Below are 22,917 nucleotides of genomic sequence, written 5' to 3'. Positions count from 1 at the left end.
GTTATCGAGAAGTAAGTGTATTTTAGGGTTACGCAGATAGCTTATAATCCTCATATTGCGCTACAAATACTTTTAATGATAGCATGAACCAGGGTTCTAATTTACATTAATAAGCATTTTATAAAAACGTTGTTCACTTCGTCAAAGTGAAAAAAAAATCATTAGTAGAAATTGCTCGAAAATACAGCACGAAACAAAGTGGGGCGAATTTTTAAGGTCCCCTAGACAGGTCTTACAATGGGATACAAAGTGTCACGAGTTTGCTCTCATATGTATATCAAATTCCAGAAGGAGCATAACATGGGACTCGTAATCAGCAGCTATCCTAATTTTAAATCTAGCACATGTTTTCTTCGCTATCTTAAACACCTCTTCTGTTCTGGATATAACTTTATTGTATGTGATGAATGGTAATCAAACCTATGATTTTTAGTACTGCCATTACCTGATTGTATTGGTATTGCACGCTTCAGTTTTGTAGGGTGTCCTATTTCTTTCATCACATCACCATAGTTGGAAGGACGTATTTATATGAAATATGAGACTTTATGATGCGATTTTGCTCTTTAAAGATATATTAACGGTAGAATGCCTCAGACTTCACAGATGCATTACACTTGTAATTTATTGCTGTAAACATCGGCAAACGCGTCATTTTATAATATCCTATCCGAAACAAGCGACAGCGAGATGCTACGCTTTGCACCTGTTTTGTTCACATGTTTGATCATCCCTGAAAGCACTGGGAAGTTCACTAACGTTCCTTGTGTAAGTTTCTCAACGTATTAAAGCCACTGTAAGTGTTTTATTATTTTCCTAACAGTTATCCTTTTTTAAATTTGGCTTTTCATTAATTTCCTTATTCATTTCCTTATCGTGTGGCTTAGCAGCTGAAGAGATAACCTGGTGAGTAAATTACAATTAAACTGGATTTTTCATTCTGGCAAAGGGAGTTTACAGATGATGTCTTTTCCTTCCACTTTCTAAGGTAAATATTAGGAAGGAGATCCTTGAACCCCTTCTCTATGATACATACTTTCAATTAAAATTGGAAACACACTGAGCAAACTCTTAACTCCTTAGTCAGAGCAATAAAAAAAAAACTCGCTTGTCGGAAATTTTGAGCCAACTTGATATTCATTATGTAGTATAGAAATATAACCAAATAAGGCAGCCATTCTTCTATAATCATATTTCCTTAATGCAATGCGTTTAATAACTGATTTGTATCCATTGATATACAATTGGTTAACATAGCTCGTTAATACACTTCTGTACGCCGATTCCTATTAACAATATTCAGTCGCGGACACTTAGCCGACAACCACTTAGCCGACAGGACACTTAACCGACAAGACATTTAGCCGACAGGGACACTTAGCCGACATGGACATTTAGCCGACAGGACATTTAGCCGACAGGGACACTTAGCCGACAGAACATTTAGCCGACAAGGACACTTAGCCGACAGGAGATTTAGCCGACAGGACATTTAACCGACACGGACACTTAGCCGACACGGACACTTAGCCGACAGGACATTTAGCCGACACGGACACTTAACCGACAGGTCATTTAGCCGACACGGACATTTAGCCGACAAGACACTTAGCCGAAAAGGCACTTAGCCGACAGGACATTTAGCCGAAACGGACAGTTAGCCGACAGGACATTTAGTCGACACGGACAGTTAGCCGACAAGACATTTAACTACGGGACACTTAACTATCAACACATTTATTCGACAGGATACAAAGCTGACAGTAACGTTTAGCTGGCACGTACCCAATAATTGTTCAAATTTACTATCAATTACAAATTTCTCGACTTCTTCGTAAGTTCAATATTTAAGTTATTTTTTCACTATCAGTAAAATTCATTTTTCGATTCTTAAAGATCTCATATATGTTTTTAATTATTGTGTTAATTTAGCATTGTTTGATATATATCCATGGACCTTATAAGAAATAGACCAACTCAAATGGGTTTTCTCCCTTGCCTTAGGGTATTGCCGGCTATCACCTTGACCACATCCGGAGGAGTAGGGACGACTTGCAGAAACTTAACAATAGTTGGCTATTGCAGCGCGTATAATTTTCAAGAAAAAGCTGGTGATAGCACCACATTTCACAAATTAGAATTTTTAGATATTTTTATTTTTGAAACTGAGATTGATTTTTAAAAATTTAGCATGTTTATCAAGCGTAATTAATGTTCTAAGTAATTATAAAGCTGTTACATGCTTTCAGGTCTGGATATTTTTTAGCTTTTCCCGTGCTGTAAGGAAATTTGTATCTCCTTCTTTTAAAAAATAATATTTTAAATCTGAACTAATAGAAAAATTCAAACAAACAATTGTCTCTTGCAATTTTTATGCTTTTTATTGGCGTAAATAAGTAAAAAATACTAAAATCGAAAAAAATGGATTTTTGAAAGTTTTTGCTTAAAATTCTTATTTGTACTGCTTTTTTTAAAAGTATATCTGAATATTATAGCATAATATTCTACAAAGAAGTTTTATTTCAATAATATTTCATAATACATCACGGTAATTAACACTTTTAACACTTTAATAATTTTTATGCATTTATTCTAATGTTAAAAATTGTATTTAACTGTAATAATTAATTGTACTAGTATTTTATAGTGATTATTTTGTTTAATTTATGTCTAGTTCTGCATAAGCTTTCTTATTTATTGCTAATTTATTTATTAACTCAAAGGGGCGGCAGCTCAGAAAAGCTATTAGTTTCGAAACGGCATTTTTCTTTGTTTCACTATAAATGACCGTTTCAATTTGCAAACTGTTGCCACCAAATATTATCCCCCTGTATTAAATTGAAAGAAATTAAATAATGAAGAATCTGCATGAATGCATGTATGTTTCTCTCGCACTGTGAAAACAACAATAGAATTTAGAATCATAAAGTTTTGAATAACGTAATCCTCCACTCGAACATGGGCACCTGGACGGCCTAATTTCGAATTTGTTTTAATCCATTTGATATTTTGTAACTTTAACGAAGTTTTGATTAAGAAACTCAACGAGTTCAAAGCAAGCAATGGCAACCCTGTACAGAAAATAACAATCTCCCGTGCGGAAATTCTAAAGATATGTCATTTTCAAATATTTTGTGATATTGTTCTTGAATTAAATTTTATGCGGTTTACTTGCGAAGAACATCATGTTTAATAAATATAGGTAACACGCAAAACGTTACAAAAAAGCTCCTTTGGGCGTAATATAAAATTATATTGCTGAGTGCTTCCAGAGTTTATCATTTTTCCCCCTCATTACGCTCAAGAAAGTTTATGCTCCGAATTTTATGAATTACTAAAATAAATAATCATCTTGCAATGTTAATAATTAATGATCATATAATCAAATAAATGATAGTCTTCTTAAGTTATAATAATTTTAAAAACTACTGCCTGAAAATGCTCATAAAATCAAAGAAAATTATCAGATCTTGTTTAATTTTACCTTTGTTTCAAAGCGTCATATGCTATCAGTATTATTTAATTTTACTTTATTTGTACAGAAAAGTAAGTTCATAAGTTTTGCGTTTCGAATTTTTACCATTTCACTAAAGTAAAGAAATTTATGCAAGAATTACGCTTGAAAAAAATGCGCAAAATGCAGTAAAAAGTGCTTTTATGAGCTATGTTAAATCTTGTTTTCAAAAACTGGGACTTTCATAATCTCATCACTTATACAACGTATCACATTTAATAATTAAAAACAGTCATGTGATACAAACGCCAGCGGTTTCCGTATTAAAGTAAGCCAGATCGTCTCTACTCTTTCTTACGGGCCCACCTGCGGCCGAGCGGTAACGTCGCTGAACACTGGTAGTTCGGTCCGAGGCTCGAATCCCGCGAACGGGCTGGCTGCATGGGTGTTCTCGTGGTTTGCCCCATGTGTAACGTGTATAGGAGCCAGTTTCCCTTAAAAAGTCCTCCACGAAGGCATCCCTTTATAAAGCGCTGAAATTTCTCGTCAGGGAATATGAATGAAATTTCGAAAGGAAAAAAGAATTTTTTTAGTTAAGTACGGCGGTCACTTAATTACATTTTAACGTGAGATCTTCAAAAATTATCCATAAAGCTTCTTCATTTAATCAACTGGGTTCTTTTGAACACTTTCACTTCATTAATAATTTTTCTTGTTTACTTAATGATATTAGTTTTCCAATCTCGCTCTTCCAAATGCTTTCAAATTTTTAATACCTTTACGTTTCATTACTCTTTTACACATCACATCATGTTACATTTTTTCCTTTACAAAATCGTTTGGCTCTTCCCACTAAGGAAATTTCCTTTCCTTGTCATGAGAAATCTGAATAATGCAATAAAAATTAATGTTATTCTTGAATTATACTTTTTATGGAAACATATGGTGGTGAGGGTTAGTTTAGCAAATATATTTTATTTTGTTATTAAAAACAATTAAAAAAAGTGAATTTTTAAGACAAGCAAAGGTATAAATTATTTGTGACCTCTATAATTTGCAGTTCATGCCACCATTCTTGAGATAAAAATTCTGTAACATTTTATTGACCACGCCTCTCGCTTAAAATACTTACTTAGATTAATGTTTATGGTCCTAAACTAGTGCATAATGTTTAATTAAGAAGTAAAATATTCTTTAAGGTTTTGTTTTATTCATTTTCGAGAAATTTCAACGCTTTTTCAATTTGGCCAATGTACAGCAAACAGCACGATACATATCAAACAATGCTAAATTAACACAATAATTAATAGTACATATGAGATCTTTAAGAATCGAGAAATGAATTTTACTGATAAGTGAAAAAAATGACTTAAATATTGAAGTCCCGTAGCTAAATGTCTTGACGGCTAACAGTCTCTTTTATTCAATCGGGCATATCGACGTTTATGAACAGTATGAGACTGTTCATTTCAAAGTAATACGGATTCATACGAACTTTCCTTTGGATTCTATGCAGCAAATATAAACTGATTTAAATTATGCATTGGATATATTTTATAAAAGCAATGGAAGTTCTGCTGCTTTTTATTTCTCCCAAATAAATTTTACAGGATTAAATTCTTTGAAATTGCATGCTTTTTTAGTCCAAATGGGCTTTGTCCCTGAAGGACTATTGTTTTCGTTTTGCGATTTTGTGTTAAATCACTATAAATGTCCGATTCACTTTTCAAACTGTTGCCACCAAATGTTAGAGTCCTGCATTATATTTGAAGAAATTAAATAATGAAAAATTTGCATAAATGTATGTATATTTCTCGCATTGTGATAGAACAACGGTACATATAGAGCCATCGAATTTTGAATGACGTAATCCTACTGCGAATATGGGCAGGTGGAAGCCCAAATTTGAAATTTGGAATTTGTTTTATTATCGATTTCATATTTTGTAAAACTTAAACCTTTCAGTTTTTTTTTTTTTTTTTCTTTTTTTTTTTTTTTTTTTTACTAGTTCTTGTTTCTTAATACTATTTTTGTTTTATTTCAGCTTCAGGTGAAGAGATCACAGTAATAATCAAATGTGTAACTGATGGCTTGGTTCTTCAAGGACTTATCATGTAAGTTTTATTTCATAATGTAAGGTTGTAGCCTCTAGTCATCTTTGCTAACATGCACTGGAACCAGATCTACTTAAACGTTTAAGTTGAGACTTCACGCAAGGACTCGAGTACAACAGGAAAATAGTGTAAAAGACTCTTTTGTTGAACACAATAGTTTACAAGATGGTACAGACTTAAATGCTCATACAGTCACCAATTACTTATGGTGAGGAACTTAAAAGATAATGTAGCAATTCAATTCAAAGGCAAAGAGTAACGCAAGACTATGGAGTAACGCAAGACTAAGAGTAACGCAAAAGAATTTGATCTAATGTAACTGGTTGTCTCAGAAAACTACACTGGCGGTATGATAATTTTGGCGGCAACAATGCGAAGCCGATATTCAGTTAACAATGGTAGAACCAACAACGTGCGCTCACAATAGCGAAACCACGCTCTAACTAAACTTTTCGCTACTTCAGTTTAAATACTGTGTTAAATACTGTTTACCCTAACTGATTTATATGCTGGCGAGGAAATAAGAAAAGACGGAAAAGGCTAGTAAAATGAAATAACTATTAGTAAAAATAACAATAGAAGCCTACAATATATCACACATACGTAATTACATGGTATATAAACCCCCGATTCATGATACTGAAGTCCTTTCTATGTAACTAGTTTACGAGATGCATTTTTATAATGTTCATGAAGTCTGTTAACATGTAAGTTCTTTGTTTTACATTTAATAATTTATCATCAGTTGCTTTCACTGTATTCTAGGATTCTTCCATATCTAAAGCAGAAACTTATCCAATCTGAGGTAGATCATTAAAAAGTGATCTCCTGTAGTGAGGGATGCCATCATGCAGGACTTTCTAAGCGAACTGGCTGGTATACGTGTTACGCATGGGGAAAACCGCGAAAATATTCATGCAGTCGGCCCATTCGCCTGGATTTGAACCCCAGATCGAAATATCAGTATTCAGCGACTTTACCACTCAACCGCTGATAAACCTTTTTGGTTGATGTCGCTTCAAATTCTAGTTTAAAAACATCTTCAGAAAATATTCAAAGAAATACCTTGTCCAACTGCGCCTATTATTTAAAAGAAATGTATACCGCGCAGAAAAAAAGAAAAAAATAATTTAAAAAAAATGGGACATTTCTATACTTCTCGTTCTACTCGGCCGATTGACGAAATTCAACTTGCGTTTTTCAGGTCTCGATAGCCCGACTTAGGATATGTATTAGATTTATATATAGCATTGTTCTAATATAGGTATTTTGACACAAAATCAAACTTTTTCTAAAACGACATGTCAATTTTTTTCCATGTTTAGATTCTAGGACTCAAATTACGCCAAACTACCAAGTTTTCTAAAAATCGCCCGAGTAGTTTTAGCTCCTCAATATTAATTTAGTATATATTTATTAATCTTTCTTTTTTTATTAAACTTATTTCATTTTTCCTTTCACATTGCGAAATTCAGGTTTATTCCAAATAAAATTCACCCATTTTTTATGATTTATTTTTAAAATCTGCATTTTTATGAATTTTCCTAAAACATTTTGATTTATAACCTATAAATATTTTACCGTCATCTTAAAGTAGACTTAATTCTAAGCTTACCTGCAAACAACTACAGTTTTTTATTCAAAATTTCCAAGATATACGTGCATTTATATATTGACGCGTTTTGAAATTTGGCATAGTTGTTGAAAGCGATCAAACATGAAATGTGGTTTAGGCACTTTACTAAAATTATTTGAAAGTAAGAACGATGTGACTTTTTTCCCGCTCATATACAATGTAAAAAGATAGGAAAGAAGTGCCACTTTTTCCCGCTCCGGCATAATGGAAAGGAAAGGAAAATTGGTTGCCATATATTAAGAAGAGCGCCAAGTGAATTATTCTTGGCGCAAATTAAAAACATTGCGCCAAGATAAATTTTTCAATTTCTCCGTAAATTTCGTAACAAATTTTACAAAATTTAATATCTAGGCATAATTTGAGTCGTAGAATCGAAATATGGAAAAAGATTGGTGTGTTATTTCAGAAAAAGTCCGATTTTGTGTCAAAATACCTACATTAGAGTAACGCTGTATATAAATCTAATATATATGCTAAGTGGCGCTTTCGAGACGTGAAAAAAGCAATTTGAATTTTGTCAATCGGCCCATTAGAACAGGAGATATAGGTCTCCCCCCCCTTCTTTTTTTTTTTTTTTTTTTTTTTTTCTTTGTTTGTATTATTCCATTTTGAGGACAGAAAATAATTGCAGCGAAAACGTATGCGCAAAAGCGCCAAATCTAGCAAACGCGCCCGTTTAACAGCGCGCCAAATCTAGCGTACGCACTGATTTCAAATTGCGTAAGTTTAGATAGTTCTATATTTCTTAAGACGCCATTGAAATACTAGTTTAATTTTTAAATCCTTTTTTAATATCCTGTGGAATTAACAATTTGGGAATTGCTCATGACGAAAAGTCTGCAATAGAATTTTTTCAAAGAAAAGGCATCATTCATTATAGAAAATTTTGTTTTAACAACCAACGAGATGAAATTATGCTTTAGCGATAACTCGGTAGCGAAATAGCGATGCAGGAATCCATTTTGTTTAGCCTTTTTTTATATAAATTATAATAATGATCTGAAATAATTGTTTACTCTTATGCTTCTATTCAGTTATGTTTAGCCTTTTTATATAAATTATAATAATAAAAAAGTTTTCATATAAATTAAAACAATAATCCTTAGTTATTTACTATTATACTTTCATCTTGCGTTAGGGTTGCCGCAATTATTTTTGGCAGCAGTGGCATCAACAATAGTTTGGCGTTTTTTACGGTCCTCAAAACGGAATAGTATTCTTTTTTTTTTTTTTTTTTTTTTTTTTTTTCCCGCAATGTACCCCATATGCTTTATGTTTTTCAAGAACTTGCTCTTTTCCAGGACTCAAACGGCGTTTTTTCAAGACGCAGAAACGAAAGATGTTTGCTTCTCGTTAGGTGCAGTCAAAGCGTTTGCTAACTCCGAGAGAACAACTTTTGAATTCGATGGAGCTGAGAAAGCAGTTTGTACAGGTTTTAACAATCCAGGGATCGAAGGTGAGTAAGCTCATTTGTTTATTCATTTATTATCTCTTTGGTACATCGCATTCTTTCTGTCAGGTAAAAATGTATTTTATAGCATATAACTTAATTGATAGAGGAAATAAAAAACATGGAACTAATCTTTAATTAATTCGTCTGAATTTTTTATGGTATTTGACTGAAATACAGTTATGCACATATTGTACTTTATTCAATTATTGCCTAAATGCCTTTTATTTCTACCTTAAATACAAAGTTTAATTTTGTACTTTCTTACTTTATAAATTGAAAGAAGACTTCTTTTGCTCGGATAAATTTAGTTCTGGTTTTTTAACGATAACTAATAAAAAGTGACAAAATTAGCCTATTCGTGCCTGAATTTGAAGCAAAATATTTCACCGCACATGTAACAGGTAGATGAAAAAAAAACTGAGTTTCAGTCAAAGAATTTTGCTACAGTGTCTCACAAAAGTGATGGGACACTTGAGCTTTACAAAAGGAAACTGTAGTAAAATAAATTAAGAAAACATGTAAAAACTTTTTGTGGGAGTGTTTCATACTTAAATTTAGTAAAAATTATTACATAAACATACAGTTTCTCAAAATATTAAAATATTAATTTAATAAAAATATAATTGTTTAGAACAAATTCGAAATTCAAAATTCGGGCTTCCAGGTGAACATATTCGAGTGGAGGATTACGTTATTGAGAATTTGATGATTCTAGGTTTCGTTGTTTTTTTCACAATGCCAAAAAAACATTCATGCAGATTCTTCATTATTTAGTTTCTTTAAATATAAAACAGGGCAAAAATATTTGGTGGCAACATTTTGAGAAGTGATTCAGACTTTTAGAGTGATTCAACGCAAAATGCCGATTCGAAACTAATAGCCCTTCTGGGCTAACGCTCCTTTGGGCTAAGAAAAAGGTAAAGAAAAAAAAGTAAAAAATTATGTCGAAAGGAAAAAAAAGGATGTCACATATTTGTACCAAAACGGCTATAATATGGTAGTTAGATATACTCTTAAAGATTAAATAATGTCATATATCCCGATTATGTATTACTACTGAAATTTATTACAAAATGTATTATTTTCCATGATACGACATAAATCAAAATTTATTTAGAGGAAAGTTTCGGTTTTGGCAGTTCCTTATCCATCACGTTACTAAATTCATAGTTGTCATTCAGGCCGCGAAGAAAAAGGCTCATCTAAAATTCTCTTCTCAGTTCAAAGTTTTGCTTACCTTAGCCTTAAAATAAAAATTCCAGATTTAAGAAACCTAGTGGTATTGATGGGCAGATACTACATTTAGGAACTACCAGAAATAATATATGAAATAAATAATATATACCTGACTTACGACAATGCTCATAGGCTGGTTGTAAACAAAAATACAGTTAAATATACGAGAGAGATATAATATACGTATTACAATATTAGCATCCGTTACTTAAATAATCACTTGATACATAGATGTAAACATTTATATATACTCGTCATACTTCTAACCGTATAATTAATCGTAACAGACCCTTGGACCTCCTACTGGGAGGATCTTCCTCATAACTGGGCTCGAAACTTAACTTAGTTAACAACGATAAAATAACGATTATGAATAATGAATTGTATAAACGACAAAATATTTTACTTAAGAGCAGGTGATATACAGATTTTATTTAAGAAGATGACAAAATATATAGAGAAGAGAAAAATACTAATCCGTAACTGAACAGAACATATTTTTCTTTGCTATCGTTAAATAAAGAAAACAAAATGCAACTTGATCATCTTAGTGAAACCTGTACTGACGTAAAGTGCTGGAATAAAGAAATTGTTAAGGTAATTAGCAAACAACTTCAAGCCAAAATATCAAACCTGAAACGCAAATCTGTCCAAAGAACAGTCATTAATATCGAATTATCGTCAGTTACTGACAAGAATATAAAATTCACTTTCATGCGCCCGGGGCTCATTCAGGAAGATAAAAGTAATTATTAAAAACGTACAAGACAATATCTCTTAATGAACGCCAAAATTTTGGCTAGATTCTTCAGTCGTTAACAACAAAATCGTACAAGCGAGAAAATTGGCCTTTCCAGACTACATAATACACTCTCTCAGAGTGTAGTAAACATGTAGACTATAACAACTATAAATTAATCATTCTTAAAAATTTGGTAAATCAGACTTTATTAACAATGAAGTATTGACGGTTGCTGTAATAGATGCATATGTCTACCAAAGGATAAAAATAAATTCTATGTGTTTATTTGACATTGGCAAGGCGCTATTTTTATTTCAAGTGTATTTACGCTGAGCATTAATATAGTAATAAGGAAAATTGAAAAAATTACCTCACATTTTTCTTCGCTTACGTATTACCACAACTATCATAGCTGCTGTTGTCCCACATGGGCCGGAAACTTACAACTTAATGCAGTCAGCGGGAATGTGCAATTTTAGAAATTCAAAACTCCTCACGGAAATGCCAAGAATGAACCAGAGGAGGAAAAGTGAATTACACCTGCGAGAGAAAGGAACTTTCGTCTTAGTTCTGATACAAAACATCTTGCGAGATGGATTCAAAAGTCTGTTACCTCTTTTCCCTTACCACAAACTCTCGAAAGGACTTTTGGATGGACAGTTATAAGGTATTTCTCCCGCCTTCTTGGCATGTCTTCCCGGTGTGGTGGTCTGCAAGCTGAGCGCGTATTCCAAACGTCCGTGGTTCGATTCCTGGTGAAGGTTTTGTTCATTTTTCACTTCTCCTGCTTCCAAAATACCTAATGTGTCTACACAGTATTTTAAGTACCCTCATACCACAAGGCCACTACACGCTTATTAACATCCATGCCTACACCAGAAGTCTAACCCGTGATAAGGCTATGTCAGCTGTCTCGTCTACTACCACGTGAAACCAGCTAAACAGAAGTCACCAAATTTTCAGCATGCATAAATTTCTGGCAATGATACATATAACAATTCTTCTGTTTTAAAAGGCAACGTCGCCATTTTTGTGGGCATTTATTTTGCTATATTATAAAGTATTTTCTTCCTCCTTTCTGCAAGCCTTCGTGGTGTAATTGTAGCACACTCCTCGCGTATTCGAGAGGTTCGAGTCCCGGTGAGGGTATTGCTCATTTCTCATGTCTTCTGCTTCAAAATAACCTAATAACTGTACAGTAGCGCCCGAACTAAAAAGGTAGTGGATGATGATTCTCCACTACCAGGATTTGGTGATTGTGTCCCCTAATCCCCAGTCGCCCTTTAGAAGGGAAAGCATATAAGATATTTTCTCCTTCCTTTATGCCTTCTTGGTGTAACGGTAACACACTTGGCGCGTATTCGAGAGGTCTAGGTTCAAGTCTCGGCTAGGGCATCTCTCATTTTTCGTTTACTCCTGCTTTAAAATAACCAAATGTCTCTACAATATTTCAAACAGTTATCGTGATATCTTTTGTTTAAAACTCAGTTTTAAAATATGCACCGATAGAAATAGCCTGCAATGGAAGAAACTGCAGTCAGATATCTACATGGGTGTAATATCTTGTCGCAAAATCGTAATACAGTTGCTCTATTCTATTACTTTTAAATTGATCGTGACGAAATTGCCGAATTAACAAGTAAAATAGCATATCATTTATCATCATTAGAAACGTATATCATTTATTATCATTAGAAATGCATATTATCATTTATCAATAATTTTATATAATTTTAAACTATAATTCTTTTCTTTCTATAAAACACTTTTTGGTAAAATTTTTTCAGATTGTTGCTCTATTACGTAAGTATTTTGTTTCCTTTTCAAAGTAGAAAAAAATTTTTCACTTTTTAAGAACTTGAAGTATAGTAATTTTCAAATATGTAAGTTTTGTCTTTTCTCTGATTCTAGGCATGGAAGCAGAAGTTCGAGACGGCAAGCTTCTAAAACTTAGAATATCATGCGGGGAACTCAATGACGATGTCGTGGACAAAGACACAAAAGTGGCAACAGTATCGAGTGCACCAGAAAATAAAAAAGTTGTTTGTGGTGAACTTTACGCTATACAAAGCATTGAAGCTAAGAAAGCAGACAAGTTCATTTATGAAGTTGAGGTTTCATGTCAGAAACTGAAACGGCCTTCTAGTGCATCTTCTCTTGGTTAGAAATTTTCGCAACAAAGCCCACGACGCTTGCTTACTCTACAGGAAATTCAAGTAACCAATCACCAACACAATAAATAATATCACACCAACAAAATAAGTAATCGATCATTTTTTGCGTCTTGCTGCAAAAAGCTTTTAAGAATAAAGAAATACTTGAAGAATTCTAGGAAAATAATCACTAATGCAATAAGCAACTTCATGTCTCAAGAAGCTTATGCTATGAAAAGCCACAAGATGTTTATGCCACGAAAAAGGCCACAAAAAACGTACGCCAAGATAAAATAAACAATAGCCAACACGATATATAGCTCTAGATATCAATTGACCATAAGAAGTAACAAGAAATTCTTCTGTCATATTTAGTGTACGAGGGGCAAATAGTTTGATGTAGTGTATGCTTTAAAAGAAGATATGAATGTAAACATGCTTATGTTTATTTTTATTGAACATAATTAAAACTCAATATCATTACCCGGAGCTTAGTTCTTTATGGGTATAAGTAAGTCTTTTACGGGTATAAGTAAGTATGGAATATACTTCGTATCATTTGCAGTTTCTCAAAATCTTTCCCAGCAACAGCGGTTGAAACTCGAAGGTATTACGGTCATAAACCGAATGATGGAGATAGAAATGCGCAGTAAAGAGAAGAATTCTGTCCAATAATTATTGCTTACATTCTGAATAATAAGTACGTAAGCTTAATCAGCGAACCTCTGAATATTAATTGTCCGAGAGAAATAGATATTCAGCCTAATTTCTATGTAGTCCATTTTCCTAATCTTTGGGATTTGAACTCATATAATGTAGTTGTTAGCTGTCAGCGTGATCAGAAGACAAAAAGGATTAGGCTTTTCCCAATGCTGACCATAGAGCTGTGCCTAGGTAATTTTTCAGCAGTAGCAAAAAAGTAAATCCGCGCCCCGTTAAATAATCAAATTTATACTGTTACGAATTTGGTATTTAAAAAGCTAATGTTAGTTCAATTATAAATTAAATGGTTTTATTTCTCGCGCAGTGCAGCGCGTGACGAATATTAAAAGAAAGCTAAGCCGGAAAAATTAAAAATACAAGAGCGCGTGCGTTAAATAAATAAATATCTCTTTTTGATTTCAAGAAAGTACTGGAAAATTCTAGCGCGTGATTTTAAAATCTTATAAAAGGAGGAAAACATCTCAGTTTGTAGAGTTGCTTAGTTTGTTGTTGTTTAGAAAACTGCCGTTGTTGATTATAGCGAATTCGCGGATTAGCGTTCTTTAGCTGTTTTGAATTACGTTCTATTGTACATTTAAGTAGTTAAAAGATAACTACTGTGAGATATTGTGATACTGCATGATAATTTGAGAAAATTTAAGCATTTCTGTTGTGATAATAATAAATTTTTGTTCATTTTTCATCGGACTTGTGCATTCATTTCATAACGAACCCGTACGCACGCAACAATTTTTGATGTCAGAAGTGGGATTTGAATGCCAATAACAAGAGGGATGGAAGAACAATTGAGACAGCTCATTACTGCTTTTGCTGCTTTCCAAGAAAAGATGGAAGCTGGCCAAACATCTTTTAAAGAAGAAATGAAATTGGGCCAGGAATCCCTCAAAGGAGAAATGAAATTGGGCCAGGAATCCGTTAAGGAAGAGATGAAATCTCTTAAAAATGAGATGAAAGCAGGTCAGGACGAAATGAAAAGAGAAATTACCTGCGTAATAGAAAATAAATTTGAGGCTATGGAAGGCTGAATAGACGCGGTTGAAACTAAAGTTGGACATATAGAAGAGAGAGTTTCTACCGTCGAACAACAAATTGATGATAGGGTTTCTGCTGCCGTGCCAAAGAAGTTGACAGCCTAAAGAAGTGCATAGCGACGGTAGGAAACAATTCTGAAGGTTTCAAATTTTTATCGATGCCTGCTCGTTCCGTTCTGAAACTATCTACATATGATGGGAAGACCTCCTGGCAGGTGTATAGAACACAATTTTCTATCGTTTCGGATGCGAATGGATGGGATTCCCAAGCTAAGGCCTGTCATCTCGCCGCTTCTCTGAGAGCAGACGCAGCGGATATCCTGCAGACGCTTCCCGAAAATCAAAGGCTAGATTTCGAAGCTCTATCCAGCGCTTTGGAGCTGCGCTTCGGCGAGAAATGTTTAAAAGACTACAGCAGGCTCCAATTAAAATCTCGTCAACAGAAGCCCACCGAAACACTTCAGGAGTTCGCCACGGATGTTGAAAGGCTGTCCCATCTCGCCTTTTCAGAATGCCCGACAGAAACAAGGGAAATCCTGTCCTTGCAATACTTTATCGATGGCATCCGGGATCCTGAAATACAGAAAGCTCTTCGAATGGGAGATGTAAAGGATGTAAAAAGCGCTCTGTTGTACGCCGTGAAATTGGAGGCAGCCCAGCAAGCAACTCTTAGAGATCGCTACCCAGTCAGAGCTGTGCGAGTCCACGACCCAGGGGACCAATTGATGGCTCGTTTAGATGATTTATCCAGACAAGTCGATGCTTTGATACGGAGTAGCAGTGAGAACAAAGTGGCTGTAAGATGTTGGAGATGTGGTTCTGAAGGTCACCTACGACGGCATTGCAGAACACCCCAGGGCACGGATAATAAAACGGATGAGTTGACAAGACCAGTGAATGCTTTTAGACGGAATAGTGGTGAAACGAAACCGACCCTAAAGTGCTGGAATTGCGGTGTTGAAGGCCACCTACGAAGGAACTGCAGAACTCCTCAGAGCACGGAAAATAAGGCATACGATTTAAACAAACAATTAAATGCCACGGGAAGGAAAAGGACTGACAAGAAACCAAAGTGCTGGAACTGTGGAGCTGAAGGCCACGTACGAAAGAATTGCAGAACACCCCAGGGTACGAAAATTGAGACAATTTCTGAGCAGCGACGGAGGAAACAAATTAATGACCATATCAAGGAACGGAGGTTGCCAGATAATGAAAAACCCTGTTTTAAAGCGCTTAAGATCTCTATAGTTTGTGGCAACAATAACGGACTGTCCATCAATGGGAATATCGATGGAGTTCCTTGCAATATGATCATTGACACAGGAGCTAATGTTACCATCATTAGGAAAGATTTAGCTGAACAGTTTAAAGATAAACTTATTTGGACGCCATCCTGCGTTACCCTTCAGACTGTGTCTGGTGACAAGATCGACATAACTGGGAAATTAAACGTAAACATCACGTTTGGAAGTGCCGCCTACCATCACACGGCATATGTGGCGGATATTACAGATCCATGCATACTCGGATTGGACTTTTTAAGGAAATACAACTTTTCCCTAGATTTCAAAAACAATAAGCTGCTTTCAGCATCTGATGGCATGACTATCCATCCTCAAAAGGGATCCTCGCCTGGAAATGTCGACGCCTTGTCCGAAAGATCGAGCTCGGGAAGCTACCGAAATCATACCAGGGTCGAAAAGAAACTCAAGACTACCAGCTATTCTCCATCCCAGAAGCTCTTCGGTCGAGACCTTCGTCTGCCTTGTGACCGCCTGTTTAGTCGCCCTACGAATGCGCCTTCATCGCCTGAGGAACACATCCAAGTTGCCCAGGCCCGGTTTGAGGGGATGCACCGTTCTGCACGAAAGCGAGTCTACTTGGCGACGGAGAAAATGAAGACCAGATGCGGCACAAGAGCTACTAGACATAGATCCAACAAAGGAGACAAGGTGTGGTTGTGGAACCCGATTCAACGAAAAGGACTGAGTCCTAAATTACAGTCACCTTCGAATGGTCCATATACAGTGCTGAACACGAATGACGTCGTGGTTCGGATCCGTGAGTCTTCGAACTCTTACGACAGGTTAGCTTATTACTATGACCATAGTACGTAATGTAAATAATTGTAAATAGTATCAGACCATGGTCCTTTTTGTTTATAAATGTGTATTTAGTATTTGTTTTGTATTTAGTATTTGATAGCATTTGATTTGTTTAAGTTAGTTATTGCATTTATTGTTTATATTGTTTGATATTGTAATGTAATGTTTATGCCTCAGTTGCATTTATGCCAAAGTTGTAAGTTTAGCTTCCTGTCCAGGGATTGTACTGCCCGGGACGTGCAGTCCTTGGGAAGGGGGCAGTGTTACGAATTTGGTATTTAAAAAGCTAATGTTAGTTCAATTATAAATTAAATGGTTTTATTTCTCGCGCAGTGCAGCGCGTGACGAATATTAAAAGAAAGCTAAGCCGGAAAAATTAAAAATACAAGAGCGCGTGCGTTAAATAAATAAATATCTCTTTTTGATTTCGAGAAAGTACTGGAAAATTCTAGCGCGTGATTTTAAAATCTTATAAAAGGAGGAAAATATCTCAGTTTGTAGAGTTGCTTAGTTTGTTGTTGTTTAGAAAACTGCCGTTGTTGATTATAGCGAATTCGCGGATTAGCGTTCTTTAGCTGTTTTGAATTACGTTCTATTGTACATTTAAGTAGTTAAAAGATAACTACTGTGAGATATTGTGATACTGCATGATAATTTGAGAAAATTTAAGCATTTCTGTTGTGATAATAATAAATTTTTGTTCATTTTTCATCGGACTTGTGCATTCATTTCATAACGAACCCGTACGCACGCAACAATACTTTTATTCTCTAAATTTGAAAGAATCGTATTTGATTCTTAAGGAGTGGCATCCGATCTTCCTGTGGTATCAAAATGACCCAACCTCGATGGATCTGCTTTTCACTTCAGTAAAAGGTGGTCTCTTCTCACCTGAAAAAAAGAGCTGATCTCTTTTTATTCGCCTTTCTCGTGACTGAAAGTTACCGCCCGATATTCAGAAGAAATCGCAACCATTAAAAGAAGATACGATAGTTTTGTTTATTATCTGAAGGTGTTATTTTTATGCTTATTTTACATGAGATGAAATTAGTATATTCCAGATTGTAAAAATTGGCATTTTCTTTGTTTACTGGCTGAAGTATAGTTTGAAATTTCTGCTTAACATTATTTCGAAGAAATGATTTACACGAATTTTTAACGTCTAATTATGTGATTTTATGTTATCACACACACACATCTGCTTTAGATTTGATACCTATGTGCACTGCGCAAAAGAAAGGGGGGTCAGTTCTATATCTTTCGCTGTATCGGACCGAAAACGAACGAATTTTGAAGGAAATTCAAATTGTGTTTATCATGTCTCGAAAGCGCGACTTAGAATACGTATTAGATTTATATATAGTACTGTTCTAATACGGGTATTTTGACATAAAATTGGATTTTTTCTGAAAAGACATGTCAGTTTTTTCCATATTTCGATTCTACGCCTCAAATTTTGCCTAAATTTTCTAAAATTTGGTGCGAAATTTATGGAGAAATTTTGAAATTTATATTGCGATATTTTTTTCAGTTTGCGTCAAAAATAATTCACTTGGTGAACTTCTTAATTTATAGCAACCTATTTTCCTTTCCTTTTTTTCATTGTAAAGCAGTGGGAAAAAGTCATCGTTCATTATTTGAAATAATTTTAACAAAGTGCGTAAACCATATTTGGCGTTATCATCGCTTATAACAGATGTGCCATTTTTCAAAACGCGCCAATATGTAAATTCACGTATATCCTAGGAAATTTTCAATAAAAAATTATAGATTATAATTCAAATGTTTTCTTCCAAAAATTTATAAAAACGATTTTAAAATAAATTTTTTTAAATAAATCATAAAAAAATGGGTGAATTTTATTTGGAATGAACCTAAATTTCGAATTCTGGAAGAAGGAATCAAGTAAGTTTAATAAAAAAAAGAGACATTAATAAGTATATATGAAATTCAATTAACACAGAGTAGGTAAAATTTTGAGAACAAATTTTTTAAAAACTACTCGTGTTATTTTTACAAAACGTGGTAGTTTGGCATAATTTGAGTCCTAGAATCTAAACATGGAAAAAAATTGGCATGCCGTTTTAGAAAAAGTCCGATTTTGTGTCAAATTACCTATATTAGAACAATGCTATATACAAAACTAATACATATCCTAAGTGGCGCTTTCGAGACATGAAAAACGCAAGTTGAATTTCGTCAATCGGCCCAGTAGAACGGGAGATTTAGAACTGTTCCCCTGTTTTTTTTCGCAGTGTACTTACGGAAATATTTATTTGTGATGAAGGGGATTTTGAAACCAACTAGACCATTATTGAAATAAAGAACATTGTTTTAGGATAATCCTATTTTCGTTATTTGGATATACAGTCCTTCCCGAATATAATAAAATATTATTGCGTGTGTGCGGGTTCGTAGTAGATTAAATGCAGACAGGTCCGACGATGATAGGTTAGTAAGATTTATTTTATTAAAATAAACACATCAGAGATCTGGAACATTTCACAAAAATATCGGTACAGCTCTCATAAGTATCACAGAGCAAAATCAGTAGTTACACTTGAAACTACTAGGAAGGTTAAACGCAACAGAATGCAAGGCGCAGCTGAAAGATGCTGAGCTAATGACTACAACTACTGACAGGAGATGCTTTCTCCGGTCTTATATAATTTCCATCCGGTCGCCGAGATATTTCTTTCTGGTTTTAAATTACTGAAGTACTTCCTGCGTCTCGAAAGTACTGAAGGTATATGAGGCCTGGATGCAGTTACATTTGCATATGAAGTCAATAACAGTTATTGAATAACAATACCTATTACGGCGATACAAGGACCAAAATGCCGCCAAATGGTAGCCAAGTTTGGCAAATATTGGCGATTTCTCGCCGAATTTGGTGAAAAAAATTAGTTGCCAAAACCGTTGCCAGCTTGGCGGAACCTCTCCAAATTAGCGAGATAGCCATTTACTCAATGTTAAATAAACTTAGAAATTGGTTTTGTGCTGCACATTCTCGAGTACCCTGAGCCTGCCTGCTTCCCAATACATGTGCGTTACGTGTATAGTTGCAGCCTTATCTTCTAAAGTATGCCTTATCGGTAAGCAAGACAGCAGCCGGAAAATGTTTCATCACACACTTCTGCTTGTATCATACAGCAAATGCAACTTACGGTGCATTATCAGCTTGCACAGTTTCTGTACGTGCTGCTCATGACATGGATAAAAATGGTTCAAATACAGCGTTCTCCAGCGAAATTTTAGAAATAGGTTTGTAACGATCGCTCGTGTGCGTCCTTTCTGCGTAAAAAAGCTACTTTGAGTGTCTGTGTCATTCGTTTTCCATTTCTTTGACTCTTCCCAAAAGATCTTGTATCGCACAATCTTTGATGCATCCATGCAAACATCTGGCGATTCAAAATTCGACCTATTCGAGTACCTTTCACTGTACAGGCACACAGCGGCTTACTCTTTACAATCAGCTACTCCATATGCTAGATGTATATCTGCTAACTCGAAATTACTAAACCCTTCCATCCTAAATCCTCTGCAGTTGACTCTTGAAATCGAAATTTTGCGTGCAGAGATTTTACCTGTTCCACAGCAACATCCTTTAGTGCGCTACGAATTCGTTTATATCCCTACATTGTTATGTGTCTCTGAATGTTCTTTGAGTAACCTACCCTTCCCTGCTGTAAATGTATAGAAACTGGAAATCGGAAGTATAATATTTGATATCTTTATTCTAGTTGCGAGATTAAAATATACATAATTCCTTTCATTGCTACTCTGAAAAGATTAATTCTTTTATGAGTTGATTTTTGACAGTCCTATTTATTAAACTTTCTCTTTACCTTTTCGTTATATTTTGTTGATATACTCATCTTTAAAGATAAATTTTAACTTTTCTCAAGAAATATTTCTCTCATTTTCCGTACAGGGAAAGATAATATTTCTAAAATATCTGTTTGTTTGATTCAGTATTCCAGACATACGAGGGCTATTTAACTAAGGAGAGGGATGTCCTTTAACTTTGGACGATAAACAAGTTCGTATTTATGTTTCACGGGAGGAAAATAACGAAATCATCAGTACAGCCAAACCATCCGCCGGCATTTAGTATTATATTAATTCCTATATTAAGCGTGCAACTTATTTATAGTTAAACGTTTTGACTGAAAAACTTTATAACTATATTTTCTTGCAGTATAAAATTTCCCCAAAGCATACATAAATCCTTAATCTGATTTGCTTAAAGCGGCTATTATGTTCAGCTGATTATGATGATTTATCATTCAATGCTCCAGATCAGTTTAAATTTTCTTTAAATATAATGCAATTAGTTGACAATTACATAAAATAGTAATAATGATATTTTATCTCGTTTTAAATATTAAATCGCTAATAATTAATGAAGTTTTTAATATGATTCTGTTAATTTATTAAAGCTAAGCACAGAAGTTGTGCAAAAGCTCAAGAATGTACAACCTTTTTCTTATTTAATTTAAATTTGTTATTTTAAAACTGTACTTTTCGATATGTTTCAAAAATGAAACTAAACATTATAATTTATTTTTAAATGTATTTCTAAACTTTTGCAACTAATCTGACACACTTGGTAGACAGTCACTCGGGACAAGTGCCTTACTTAACTCATCCTTGTCCCGGCTCTGCTGACGTAACAGAGAAGTGGGAGAAAAAGCAATCGGCGGCAAAGGATTTTCAGATATGTAAAAAGGTGATGCTAATGAATTAATCGAAAAATAATGAAAGATAAATTAAATTATATTATAACACCAGCCGATAGTAAAAGTAGTGAAGATGAAGACCAAGCGCCTTTAATTTTCAAGAAGTTAAACGAATTGTTAAAAAAGGAACAAAAGCCGTCTGATCCAAAGGTGGCCCAAAGGAAGAAAGAAACGGACACTTTATGAGAGTCACTGAAAATTCTTCACTCCTTACTGCTAAAATTTTAGAGATGCATCAGTCATTGTCCGAAGCAAAGATCACCAGCGTTTTAGAAAAATTGCATCATATACTTACTAAAATGTTATAAATATCGTTTTAATTAACATTTATTTCGTTTTCTCTCTTTTAATTACAAGAAGATTTAGGTTTATTTAGATTATACTTACTTTATTAATCTGAATTGTATCTAACATACTTTTCTATAGAAAATTTACTTTACAGAATGCGATTTTTCTCTATGCGCAGTATATTAGTGATATAACCTTCGCGTTCGGCAAAGTTTCACTGTAATAACTTTGGTTGATAAATGAGAGCAGATAAAGACCCAAATAGTTTACCGTGGGATCAACAAGTGCTCCCTTCGACTGCAAATTTCTGTTAAGCAGAATGCTATTTCAAAGTGAAATACTTCTCCGTATCAGTGGTGCAGTAAATTTTTGAGAATGAATTCGTAGTATACGTGTGGCCCGCGCTTTTTTGACGATGCAGTGTTCGTATGAGTTACTTTGATAACCACTAACCTGGAATGCAATTTTTAAGATAACTTGCGAATTGAAATTAATGACTTATTCTTGCGAAAGTTTGAGGCTAAAGAACAAAAGAAAACAAAAATATTGACGCAGTGAAATTTATCTTCAGATGGAAAAATTCTTCCATATAGGCGTACGTTTGCTACCGTATTCATTATTTTGTTGTTATTTCTTCTGTGTCCTTTTCTTTTTAAGAAGAAGACCCTATAGTATATTGAAGTTATTTTGTGATGGGGGATAAATGTGGAAGTCTTCTGATACTGGCCGTTTGAATAGATAATGTGGTCTTTTTTTTAAGTCGCTGCAGATGCAGATAATTGTTAAAGAAATGGTTCTGAAGTAAACGTAGGTAGGAAATGGTCCATGGCCTGATAAAATCTATTTTATCCGTAGCCGAATAATCTGCGAATTTGATGTTATATTAAAATTTGAGTTTCTGAATGATGATAATTTTTTATTTTGATTTTCGTCTTTCTTATTCTTGGAACTGATAAAACGTAAAGATGGCAAATTGGGCTGATTTTGGAAGTGTACCGCGTCATCCACATAGCAAACAAGTATACGATCATAGATATCTTTCAAATAATGAAAATCATTGATTTCATTGATGTAAAAGTGTTCTGTTTTATTAACCAGTCATGCATAGATCTTTTGATTACAACTAACTCACATGATCACTTGTAATGAATAGCAGTGTACTTGCTATTTCCTTGGAAAGAAAATTTCTAACCTTTGCCTATGAAGTGCCATATTGATAGCAAAGGCCCAAACCTCGATT

General features: G+C 34.3%; 1 protein-coding gene across 1 annotated transcript in view; it reads left to right on the top strand.

The window, feature by feature from the left end:
• The window catches only part of LOC118183060 (uncharacterized), a 33,056-nt gene extending 19,609 nt beyond the window's left edge, over nt 1-13,447 (top strand). The window contains exons 3-5 of the mRNA XM_035352485.2: nt 5,499-5,568; nt 8,506-8,660; nt 12,547-13,447. Of these exons, the coding sequence (XP_035208376.1) occupies nt 5,499-5,568; nt 8,506-8,660; nt 12,547-12,800 (479 nt within the window). The 3' untranslated portion in view covers nt 12,801-13,447. The remainder of the gene's footprint in view (nt 1-5,498; nt 5,569-8,505; nt 8,661-12,546) is intronic.
• The last annotated feature ends 9,470 nt before the right edge of the window (nt 13,448-22,917 follow it).

The sequence above is a fragment of the Stegodyphus dumicola genome, chromosome 12 (assembly GCF_044657685.1).
Source record: "Stegodyphus dumicola isolate Sdum_Otavi_A_Nest chromosome 12, ASM4465768v1".
Taxonomy (NCBI): Eukaryota; Metazoa; Arthropoda; class Arachnida; order Araneae; family Eresidae; genus Stegodyphus; species Stegodyphus dumicola.
This window is presented reverse-complemented; position numbering and strand designations above follow the sequence as displayed.